This window comes from Podarcis filfolensis (genome assembly GCF_964270895.1).
Source record: "Podarcis filfolensis genome assembly, chromosome: 10".
NCBI lineage: Eukaryota > Metazoa > Chordata > Lepidosauria > Squamata > Lacertidae > Podarcis > Podarcis filfolensis.
The window spans coordinates 28,033,735-28,046,431 of record NC_139612.1 but is presented as its reverse complement, the minus strand read 5'-3'; the positions used below and the strand labels follow the sequence as shown (position 1 = coordinate 28,046,431).

The 12,697-nt window shown below is 43.2% G+C and overlaps 1 protein-coding gene across 1 annotated transcript; it reads right to left on the bottom strand.

Annotated features, from left to right (window-relative positions):
- Positions 1–6,430: 6,430 nt before the first annotated feature.
- Positions 6,431–12,697, bottom strand: ATP23 (ATP23 metallopeptidase and ATP synthase assembly factor homolog; the record flags this gene model as incomplete). The annotated part of the gene is made up of 6 exons (XM_083574716.1): positions 6,431–6,893; positions 7,306–7,389; positions 8,401–8,538; positions 10,193–10,274; positions 10,381–10,426; positions 12,481–12,697. The coding sequence occupies 6 exons, from the start codon at positions 12,695–12,697 to the stop codon at positions 6,690–6,692; spliced, it is 771 nt and encodes a 256-aa protein (XP_083430842.1). The 3' UTR covers positions 6,431–6,689.

The window sequence follows — 12,697 nt, the reverse complement described above, 5'->3', positions numbered from 1 at the left end:
CAACCCCAGAATGCAGCCGCTATAAATTCCCTATTTACAAATGGGGAACTGGGCTGGAGGATCACATCCAATATCAGGAGACCTATTTGATGCCAAAGTTTTCAGCCTGCATGACTTTCTCCAGCACAGCAGGTTCCTAATCAAAACATCCTCACTGCAACTGCAAGAGCAGCCAGCCAAATGTATTCCGCTTGCATTCTCCAGATCATTATTATGAGGAAGTAAATATTTCATTTTTGAACTCTCTGGGAGCTGAACAATGCAGTGGAAGTGTGTTTAATTTCTAATCTATTTTAACATTAGAGTTATGTAAATTTGATTAAAATGCAGATTTAAATAAAAATGGAAATGCATGCTGAAGTCGCTTCAGGCTTGCTTTGTTTTCGCCGCAGAGCTCTTTCCAATGGTGCCGCAGCTCCCTCTGCTGTACTGATGGCAGGAATTCAGATTGTTCCTGGGCTTTTCACCTGTTAGCAATGGTGGGGGAGAGAAGCCGTTTAATGCTATGTGTTAAAATAATACAATGACTCTATGAGCTGAGAAGCACTACAAGAAGTTGCTGGTTCCTGTCCTCTTGCCTTTTCAAGTTAAAGCAAAAAGGCCATCGGCACAATCAGCCTTCTTCTCTGTGACCGAAATAACAACAAGACACTTGAAATACCAAAACATCATCATTTTTAGGGGATCTGGATTCCTATGTGTTTTCAGGACTCCTGCCTCTCCCTAGAGCTGACAGGTCTGCATGGCTATGTTTCCTGCTTTCAGCAAAGACTGAGGAATTAAGAGCTTGTTGCCTTTTCTAAAGAAGAAGAGGAGGAGGAGTTTGGATTTGATATCCCGCTTTATCACTACCCGAAGGAGTCTCAAAGTGGCTAACTATCTCCTTTCCCTTCCTCCCCCACAACAAACTCTCTGTGAGGTGAGTGGGGCTGAGAGACTTCAAAGAACTGTGACTAGCCCAAGGTCACCCAGCAGCTGCATGTGGAGGAGCAGGGAAGCGAACCCGGTTCCCCAGATTACCAGTCTATCGCTCTTAACCACTACACCACACTGGCAGAAAGGGTGAAGCACAGATAAGAAAAACAGGGGGTTTAGAATTTCAAACTGTAGAAAGATATGTAACTTTTTGTGTAGCCACCTTATCTGCTCTATATGATCTTGGAGTGATAGGCTGGACACTTTCCAGCGAGAGACAGTCTGTTAGCTCTCTCTCTTCCAGTTCTTCTACACCTTGCTGTTCAGCCCCCAGTTCTTCCCAACTTTTGTCTTCAGAACTATGCCCCTCTGCAAACCACTGTTCCAAATCTATACTGCTCCACTGCTCCTGGGCAGCTTCAGGATCCTGGTCAGGAGCAGGGGCAGGCTCCCACCATTCCTCATTAGAGCAGTACTCCTCAGCCTGGTCTTTGACAGGTTGACTCTTTCCTCACTCTACCAGGAGATGCTGGAGACTGTGGAGCTCACTCAGTGCACTGTGGACCTGTTTATTATGCTTCGAATGCTCTTCCGCCATCAAACTAGCTGGTTTTCTTCCTGTCTTTAGGACATCTCCCTCTCATAACATTAGAGCTCAAGACCATCCAATGAAGCTGACGAAAGGGAAGCCTGTTTGCATATTAAAATCAGTGTGCAATTCCACATAGTATCATCGTTATTAGCGACAAAGCTGTAACACAATTGAGGGGTAGATGAAGGGCAAGATATTAAGATGTGTGACTTTTTTGTGTCTTCTGAAAATGCAGTGTCATGCAAAACATAATCTAAACTGGGGCCCTGGAAAAGAAGCAAAGAGCAAAGGAATATTAACAAGCAAGATTATGCTATTGCAAGGCTAAGCTGAGCCCCAGGGAATTTAGACAATGCAGAAGGTCGGCTAGATTACATCAAAGGAGGGGACTTTTAGAATTTAGTGTGCAATTTTCTCCATAGGTGTATAAAGTATTTTTCTAACTGCTTTTGTTCCGATATTCAGTCACTTTGCAGCCAGCAGCTATGCAACAGTAGGTTGCTGATAAAATTACCTCTTGAAAACAAGATTAGAAATTCTCCACATGAAATATAGGAAGGAAAGATGTGAAGCAGCGCTTGGCTAGATAACTAAGGCTACCGCAACCTTATGAACACTTTCCTGAGAGTAATATCCATTGAACGCAGTGGGACTTACTTTGGGGCAAAAATGCAGAGGCTTCACACCAAAAGATACATGATTCCTAAAAGGTACGATCAGCCCCCAAAATCTAAAGTGCTGATTCACATCACATTTTTAAAAGGCAAAGCCAACCTCAATTGACTCTGTAGATCCATTTTATTGCAGACTGTATCAACGAGTTTGGGACTTGATCCGTGTTCTGACACCCATCCCGACTGTGATTCTATCACATTGCTATTTTTAGAAGAATTTGCTACATAAGCCATAACATTTCATTCCCGCCCCCCCTTGTGCCCTCCTCAAAGTACACCCCCCATACACACTCCAAAACAATAGCAATGCAGTTATCATAGATCTGTTCATTAGCTGGAATTCTTTTTCTCTAAATCAATAATAGCATTACGGTGAAGAAATTGAAGAAGTGCAGCAACATCAAGCAATTACATTCCACCTACCTAAATTACCCCTGCAATGATAATTGACACAGTTTCTTACACTCTGCTTCAGCATTAGACTTTTGTGAGCACAGATCAACATTAACCTTCCTTCTGCACAGAGAGTAGTTATTCGGTGTTGTGAACCAGTAAATCATGATGATCGGGGTAAATTTATGTGGCTGTTCAAGGGCCTTCAAAATCCTGATATAAGCATAGTAAAATGCAAGCTTTTTAAAAATTAAGGTTTTCTTAGAAACTAAGTGGGGGGTTTTAAGAAACTTGGGGGGGTTCTTTGGGGGGGGGTTACATTCAAGATCTACATACCCTCCAACATTTCTCCCATGAAAATAGGGACATCCTATTCTGCATCAGGAAGCTTCTCCCGTGTTTGATCCCGCCACACACATACAAGTCATACACATATAAGCATCTGTCCCCTTGAGACAGTTACAACCTCGGAAATGACTGGCAGAATCCGAGACCTGGGAGAAGAGTTGGTGGAAGAAGACTGGAAGAAATTTAAAGACTGTCTTCAGAAATACTGCAAAATTAATGAATGTTAAAATGATGTTGGATTGAAAATAAGTGGCATTAGCAACAAAGTTAATAAGAATATGCAAAAATGAATTGATAATGGATGAAAATATAAAGTTATAATATGTTAAGATACAGAGTTAAGATAAACGAAAGAGGGTAAGGATTTGCTGATTTGATTATTTAAATGGGAATATAAAAAGGGGAGGTGTGAGGAGGCCAAGGAAATAAGCTAATGAGTTTAAAGTTACAAAAAACGGATTTGTTTTTAATTTAATTCTTTAAATTTTTTTATTTATCTTTTTCTTTTTCATGTATTTCTCTATGTATTTCTCTATGTTTTTTTTCTATCTTTTTCTTATTATATGACCTTTTTTCATTTTGTAAACGTTTTTGTGAAACTTCAATAAATATCTTTTTTAAAAAAAGAGACAGTTACAACCTCAGTCTAACCGACTTCATAGGATTGTTGTAAAGAAAAATGTGCGAGGGAAGGGATCATGTACAACACCTTCCACAGATAAATGGAATGAAATAAAAATTTAGCTGTAAGCTGCCCTGAGTCCCTGTCAGGGAAAAAGGCAGGCTATAACAACAACAACAACAGAAACTCTGAGAATGATCAGAAACATAAGGTAAAGGGACCCCTGACCATTAGGTCCAGTCGCGGACAACTCTGGGGTTGCGGCGCTCATCTTGCTTTATTGGCCGAGGGAGCCGGCGTACAGCTTCCGGGTCATGTGGCCAGGATGACTAAGCCGCTTCTGGCGAACCAGAGCAGCGCACAGAAACGCCGTTTACCTTCCCACCGGCGGTACCTATTTATCTACTTACACTTTGACGTGGTTTTGAACTGCTAGGCTGGGAGGAGCAGGGACCGAACAACGGGAGCTCACCCCATCGCTGGGATTCGAACCGCCGACCTTCTGATCTGCAAGTCCTAGGCTCTGTGGTTTAACCCACAGTGCCACCCGCGTCCGATCAGAAACATACCAGAAAGTAAATTCTATTAAACTCAGTGGGACTTAGTTCTGGCTAAAGGATTGCTTAGGAAAGCAGTGTAAGGCTGCACAGTCTTTGCCCAGTTATCAGGGAGTAAGATCCATTGAATGCACTGGGACTTCCTTCTCAGTAGACAGTGTAAGGCTCCATTTACAATAAAGGAATAAACACTCCACACATTTCCTTAAAACCGGCTGGCTGCTGAAGCATTGCAATTAAAGAATTTAGATTGGTGACATTTTCCTTCAAAATTATAGGAAGGGCTTCGTATGCCAGCTTCACCATTTCTTTAATTTGGTGCAGGAATTTTATTTTTTGCACCTACACACACACACGACTTTTAATTGTTCTCTGAGACGTGGAGGGGAGGGAAAAGGAAAACGGGGACATTCTGGGATCAAATCAGAAACTGGGATGGCTTCTGTAATTCTGGGACTGTCCCTGGAAAATAGGGACACTTGGAGGGTATGGATCTAACTACAATTTGTTAGGGAGTATGTTTGAGCACAGGTGGTCTATAGCTAGGAAGACCTTACTGCAAGGCACTGCCAACCTTATTATGGTGTTTGAATAGATGTAAAGCCTGCAAGGCAAAATGCAGTTCTGGGTCCTTCACTATTGTGGAGCATAGAATGTCCCCCACCTGAATAAAAAAGTGGGCATCTCTGGCCTAAGGGACTTGGTGGAATAGTAAAAATGAAAGGATTTAGCTGAGTGATAAGAATCAAGCAAGGACTAACAAGGTACGCAAATGTTTAACTATCACTGGCAAAGTTGCTCTGATCCTAAGGTCTCGGGCTGGCAAAATGAGGAAGAGGTTGACATCCTAACTTGAAATGGCCTCAGGCCTCTTGTAGAATTTCAATATTGCATCCCCTGCAATGCTTCCATTTATTATACCCTGGGAATCCCTAGAAGCCAAACTCCTCTAATAATTATGTTTGAGGTCTTCTCCTGCAAATATAAATAGCCATGAGTAATGGCAGTGTATTATTTTCTCAGAAGGATTCCATAAATTCTATAATCATTTCACACTGTATGCTCAGTGCAGGCTTCTTAGGGGTGCTAGACAATCTGTAATTTAGACTGCAATTTCTTCTCTGCTTAAACCTCTTAGCATTACACTATGCTCAGTGATGACAATGTATAAATGAACAATCCTCCCATTTTAGTCGACCCTGCATTTAATATGGAATGACTATGGAGGGCTGCAAGCCCTTGCAGCTGAAAGGGGAAGCTTCAGTTTCTCTGCGAAACCTCTGGCACCATCTCAGGACATCTGTGCAAAGATTGCTGTGTGTACCAGATGGACTTTCATAAGCATTCACCTCCAAGCTGCAATATGGACTACAGTGCAGGCTTTCTATAAGGTACTCTCTCACAGCACATCCCTCCAATCTGCAACAAGGATATTACCATAAACAACACTACACTTTAATGTATCCTGCTCTGACTAATCTGCAATGTGGGTAACATCGCAGGCTTGCTTTCTTCTAATCAATGAACCTGCAGAAGGATTTGATTTTCTTGAACAACACTGCAGGGTGGAGCCTGACACTACGTGAGTATTCAATGTGAACACTCATAAATCATTCTTTCATGGCCTTTTCCAACCTAATAAGAACAAAGTTAGAAAAAGCAAGGCCTCTTTCCTTTGCTGCTACCTTTCAGGTTTTTAGGCAAATATAGTGCCCATTCGCAGCTATATTAAAATTTTGACTTTCTCCATTAGTTTCTATGGGCAGCTCTCACTTCTGTCCCTGGGAACATTTTAGATAGGACATGACCACCCTGGCCAATTAGGCGATTCCATATGCCTCTCTCCTTCCCTCTCCAACCATGCCATTCCATTCCCCTTCCCAGCATTTTAGCCCTTCAACTCTCAATATTCCACTTAATTCTACCACTTAATTTATTTAAGGGTTATTTGGTGCCCTGCTCCATGCTGTTTCTGAAAACCTAAGGTTCCCCTCCCCCACAAGACTGTTGGTACCTCCCCAAATTTTGGCTATGTAATGGTGGGCGCTCTCCTCCGAACTTCCATTAAAAAAATGTAATATATTGTGCGGGTGTGAGTGTGTTTATAGATGAAGATATAATTTCATGTCAACTGAACATTCTCCATCCTCATAGACCTGGTTTTGGAGGTTCCCCCACCATCCCAATACACTATTATGGTGTACCCCCCCAACTTTTTACATTTCATTGTTTTCCAAAGCTTGCCGATACCTGACTTTTTGTGCTGCTTTGGCTACATAAGCAACAGCTGTCACCTATGAGTTGTAGAAATAGAGGGACTGCCAAACCATTAACGAAACAGCATTTATTAAACCAAGGATGAGAACCAAAGCATTTGCAAAATTAATTTCCAGTAGAATACTCACATAAATGTTTATGTGTACATTGGGGGGGGGGCTGCTGGACCAATTCGTACGCCAAACAAAACACAGAACACGAATTCGACAACATGAATATTTTTTGTTGTTCGTGGACTTCCAGTTATCCTCACAATTAATCTTTTGAAAATTGTCCCAAAAATGTTGTAGCTAGAAATGAACAGTTTTTGGCTATATATTTGCATAGTACCGGTCACGGTTTTGGAAATCTCTATGTGCATATTTTGCATCTGATCTGCTGTGAGGCACTCTGTCAAACGGCTCGTGATCATTGAAACACGATTCAAAGACTTCATCCACAGCTTTCTCAGCCGCCTCTTTGCTGATGTTCCGAACAGCCAAGATGGAGCGAACAGCTCTGTCTTTTACACAGGTCTGAGGAAGGTAAGGAAACCAAGGTCAGGACACAGACTGTGAAGTCTAGACAAGTGATACACTTCGTAAAACTGATTATTACCAATGATAAGGCACAGAAAGTGTTTTGAAAGGTATTGCTAACTAAAACAAAACAAACAACTGTCAATCTCCCATATTCTCCACAAACCTGGGAAGACACCAAAATGCTCAACTCAAAAGCCAGTGTCACATTGTTTATTGTGGATGTCTATTAGCAATGTCACTCCTTGAAGAATAGCAGCAGATTCTAATACTTTGTTATACCTAACAGAACTCCTGTAACTTGAATCTCTGATATCTAAATTTCCAAATTAAACAGGACCTCCTCTGCAAATGGAGACACTGTGGAAGTCTGGCCCTCCTCTTCATTTACAGGTCATGATCAACTTACCTGCTGATGCTGCTTCAATCCAAATTTAAACCGGGTCATTTCATTTAGGAGGGAGCAATCACCACTAAGATTAGCAGCTCGAATCTATGTAGGGAAACACACCAAAACTAAATAAAGTACTCAGAGAACTGCAACCATTCCTAACATGGCTCCCAACAGTTCTCTGGCTAAGATGGCACTAGCTATATGCCAGTCAAGACAACAGGCCGTAAGAACATATGTGACACAAAGTAAGACTTTGAAAAAGTACTGTTTGTTTACTTATAAGATTTCTGACCTTGTGACAAGTCTGGTTTCCTTTTTCTCCTGTTCCCTGCTACTTCACACTGAGTAAAATTTTAAAGGCAGGCTGGTTGTTTGAATTTTCTCATTCACAGTTTTTAAAGCTGCAACAACTAAAATAGGAATACTGACAAAGGCTTTTCAATCATGTCAGATACTGATCATTGATTAGAATCTTACATTTATATTGCTTTATTATGTTTTAGCATTGTACACTAGTTATTCTAATTTTAAATGGCACATAAATCCTCCTTTTTAGAGTGTTAGTTGGAGTAAATTCTTACTAGCACATACACAAAAACCCACTGGGTCAATCAATTTCTGAAATAGTGAAATCACAGAACTGTTATACAGACATACCTCGGAAGTTGAATGGAATCCGTTCCGGAAGTCCGTTCGACTTCTAAAACGTTTGGAAACCAAGGCGCGGCTTCCAATTGGCTGCAGGAAGCTCCTGCAGCCAATCAGAACCCACGGAACCTGCGTCAGATGTCCGGGTTCCAAAGAAAGTTCACAAACCGGAACACTCATTTCCAGGTTTGCGGCATTCAGGAGCCAAAACGTTTGACTCGCAAGGCATTCGACTTCTGAGATACAACTGTAATGACCCTGTGATCCACTACGTACGCCTATGGAATTTCTAGATGTGACCAGCATGAACAATCCCCATCTTGCCGCTTTTGACAAAAACAAACTTGGAATGAAGGGGAGGGGGGAAGCCAAGGAAAAAACTAAGAAGAATTGCACTGATAAGTGTATGTTTTGCTTAGATGTTAAATATGTTCTTAGCAGCACTATTAATTTACAACTTACCTCTGAGCAAGCTAAATGCCTGATATTATTGAACCAGTCCACATGTGCACGACAGTGATCAAAAGCATGGATAAGCTCATGTGCAACCACTCTGTTCATATGAGACTGGTGATGAATATTGTTTTGGCACAGAACAATCTACAAAGGAAATAAGGGGGACATTGAGAAGATAATTTAATCTACAAGTCACAGGCTTTATCCTATTTTAAAGCAAGCCTCAAAAATATACTGGAATTGACAAGCGCAGAACTTTGTGGGCAGTCATCCTCTGGTATTTCTCTGGTGGTTGATGGGAAGAGAGTCACATCTCCTTTCTCACTTCCCTCCCCAAATATCTTTACTATTATATAATGCAAATGGGGAAGGGATGGTGCAGATTCATCCACACTTATCACACTGCTGTATCAAGGCGTGTCAAGAAAGGGAGGAGTACAACATAGCTTCTTTTTTGCCACTTTTGATTATAGCAGGAATGGGAAACATGCAACCTGTGGGCCTTATTTGGCCCAACACATGTTTCTAATTGGCCTCTGAAGCTTTTCCTCAAGCCACTTGCCCTACAACTGATTTCAAATATGACATCACGTAAGAACACAGCCACAAAGGAACAATTGGAGCCGAAAATGAGCTTTCATTTGCTACTTTGCAGGTGGGGAATCACTGGCAGCACTGATAATAGTAATAGTAATAATAATAATAATAATAATTTATTTTTACCCCACCCTTCCTGGTTCAAAAACCGGGCTCAGGGCAGCTAACAACAAATTTAAAACACTTAATCGTAAAAGCAACATAAAATACAGTATAAAAACATGAATAACAATAAAATTCAAAATTCAGAAATCAATTTAGGGGAAAAAAGCATTAGATAATCCCCAGGGCTAGCTGGCTGAATTGGTCCTACTTGGGCCAGTGAGGAGGCCAGGGGAGAATTAGCTGTGGGGTCTCAGAGTGGGTAATCTTCATAAAACGGGAGGGGGAGGGAAGAGAAGGGAAATAAAAGATCAGGATGAATTCAAATTGAAGGCCAGGCGGAATAGCTCTGTCTTACAAGCCCGACGGAAGGAGGTTAAATCCTGAAGGGCCCTAGTCTCATGGGACAGAGCATTCCACCAGGTCGGAGCCATCACTGAAACCGGCACTAACAGCAAGCACCAGATGGGCACCAGAGTTCCCCATCAAGAACTTTCCCATGCAGCCAAGAGGGCTCGCTATCAGTGCTTATCAGCAAGCCCCTTTGTAAGGTGTGCTTTCACTGACAGTGCAGCTTCCCAGGGGCTTCCTGCTCACTCCTGCTTTGTGCATTTGAAGACTCATCGTGAGCCCACGCAAATGCATTTTGAGCCCATTCAAGCCACTAATCAGCTGTCAAGATTAAGTCCCAACTGTGGGCCAACAGTCTTCCCTTTTTGTAGAAGGCCTGTAGTTTACCAGGTGAGTCTGCTGCCTAGAACAAAATAAGCCCTTCCACTCTAACAGGAATAACTTCTCTGGGAGCAGTGAGTGGGCCTGTGGATTTGTATTTCCAATTAAGAAGAGGCCTGTCTGCTCAGATACTATTTAATTAAATACTCCACTTGAACTGAGTCCTTCTGGTTTGTGCAATCATTTTATTAAATTACTATAATACTATGGGGGAGAGGGGAGTAAGCATTGATTCCGAGAACTATGAACTCAAAATGTTCAACAGTAAACATCTCATAATTTTCTGCAACTATTTTGTTTTGCTAACATGTCAAAGCATCAAGTTATCTGATGTTTCCAATGCTGCAACAGATTGCTCCGTACCTACCTGTGATGTTGAAGAATCGAATCCTCCACTGACACACCCATCACATTCTTCACATGAGAAGTGTCGATCTTTGAAAACGGTGCTAAAAGGTCCAAGTACAGGTCAGCTTTTTAGTATTAAAGTCATCTTCAAGTAGGAACACAAATGCAGTAAACATGCAACAAGCTTGGGTCAAAAAAAATTCTTACCAGCCAGTATTCTTCATAGCATCAAGTAGCAGTTTAGCATATGGACCTAGATCAAGCAATGCAGTCATTTATTCTTAAGCACAACACTTGGGCAGACAAAATGAGCTATTGGTCTCATGCTTTAGACCACAAACGGGCAGCCTGTAGCCCACATGTGGCCCTTGCAGGCCTTTAGTGTGGCCCATGTGGGTGCCCAGCTTTGTAAGATCAGAACTACAGCTGGGTGCATGTCTAAAACTTTAGAATAAGGGCAATGGGAAACAGACAATATGAATGGACTCTCTGCACCCTCACTACAGCAAAAAGACTGTTATTAATGAACTGGAGGAGGAAAACTATGTGGGTCCCTTTAATGACTGGATTGAAGATATGAACAAACTCGCTACACATGAACAAGCTGTATACAAACATAGACTTGCCATGGGCAAATTTGACAGTATTTGGAATAGGTTTTTGTTATAAATACTGTATTAGATTAAGGTCTGGTTAACTGCAATAACAAGGTTCCCCCCTCCTTTTTTGTAACGCACACAATATATATTTTTCTGCTTTGTTTTCTACATGGATTCTATTTCTTGTTTTTTCTTTTTTGTGTCTTACTCTGTGCACCTGTGCTATGGTATTTTCTAGGAAAGAAGGATATATAGAAAGATAGATGATAGATAGATGCACACACACACACACACACACTTGTACCTTGGTTGTCGAATGCATTGGTACTCGTACGTTTTGGCTCCCAAACACCACAAACCCAGAAGTGAATGTTCCAGTTTGCGAATGTTCTTTGGAACCCCAACGTCTGATGCTGCTTCCGCGGCTTCCGACTGAGTGCAGGAAGCTCCTGCAGCCAATTGGAAGCCGTACCTTGGTTTTTTAACCTTTTCAGAAGTCGAATGGACTTCTGGAATGGATTTTGTTCGAGAACCAAGGTACGACTGTGTGTGTGTGTGTGTGTGTGCGTGTGTGTGCGCACACACACACACACACACACACTATTGCTTTACAGTAATTAACAGCCTATTACCCATGGGTAATAGACTGTTTATTACTGCAAACCAGTTTCTGGACTACTTGAAAAGAACAAGCTGGAAGGCTGCCAGTGGTTGATTCACAGGCAATGGTCTTCTTGCTACTACTTAAGACATGGAAGGTGTGTGCCCTGGCAACAAAACAGGGTCCAATGCCGCACTTAGGCTGCCAACCTAACCCCGCTTACCTGGGAGTAAGCCCCCCTGCATTCCCTAGGGCTGAATAGGCATGGATAGGTTTGCACAGACCTCTCTTGGGAAAGAGACAGGGGCAAATTTGGGGAATTGTGGTTGTTCTATCAGCTAGCTCTCAGTTCTGTGGCTGCTGTTGCTGAGTGCCAGGTCAGCTCAGAGTAAGACCTCTCCCATCCATGATCTGATTGTGGATTGCCAATCTCCCCTTCTTAGGCAAGATCCATGAGCATGTGGTCGTGGGCCAGATCCAGACACCCCTGCAGGAAACTGATTTTCTAGATCCATTTCAATTGGGGTTTAGGCCCAGTTTGGGCATGGAAACTGCTTTGGCTGCCCTGTAAAGGTAAAGGGACCACTGACCGTTAGGTCCAGTCGTGGCCAACTCTGGGGTTGCGGCGCTCATCTCGCTTTACTGGCTGAGGGAGCTTCCGGGTCATGTGGCCAGCATGACTAAGCCGCTTCTGGCGAACCAGAGCAGCACATGGAAATGCCATTTATCTTCCCGCCAGAGCGGTACCTATTTATCTACTTGCACTGGCGTGCTTTCAAACTGCTAGGTTGGCAGGAGCAGGGACCGAGGAACGGGAGCTCACCCCATCACGGGGATTTGAACCGCCAACCTTCTGATCGGCAAGCCCTAGGCTCTGCAGTTTAACCCACAGCGCCCTTGGCTGCCCTGCAGAGGCCCCTAAAGTTTCGGTAAGAGCCTCGCCTGCGGTCCAACCCAGTATAGGTGCAAGTAATTGACGGGTGTTTAGGAGAGAGACAGAGAGAGAGGGGTGGTTGGGAAGGAGCCGCAGGTCCCTTGGGAGTGGAGGGCAAGTGGCTCGCCCGTCACTGCGCGACCAGAGAGGGGACGCGGCCTCCAGGCACTTACTGCTTTCCAGGGCGATCTGCAGCATCACCTGGCACTTGTGGTTCCTGGTGAAGACGGCCTTATAGAGCATGGACTGCTGCTTTTTCCGGGCTCCGCGGCTCCTCTCGGGAAACAGGCCGTACCCGAAGTCGTCGTCCCGCTCTCCGCCGGAGCCGCTGCTCCCCGGATCCTGCGGCTGCTCCGGAGGAGGCATCTCGGAGGAGCCTCCTTCAGCCAT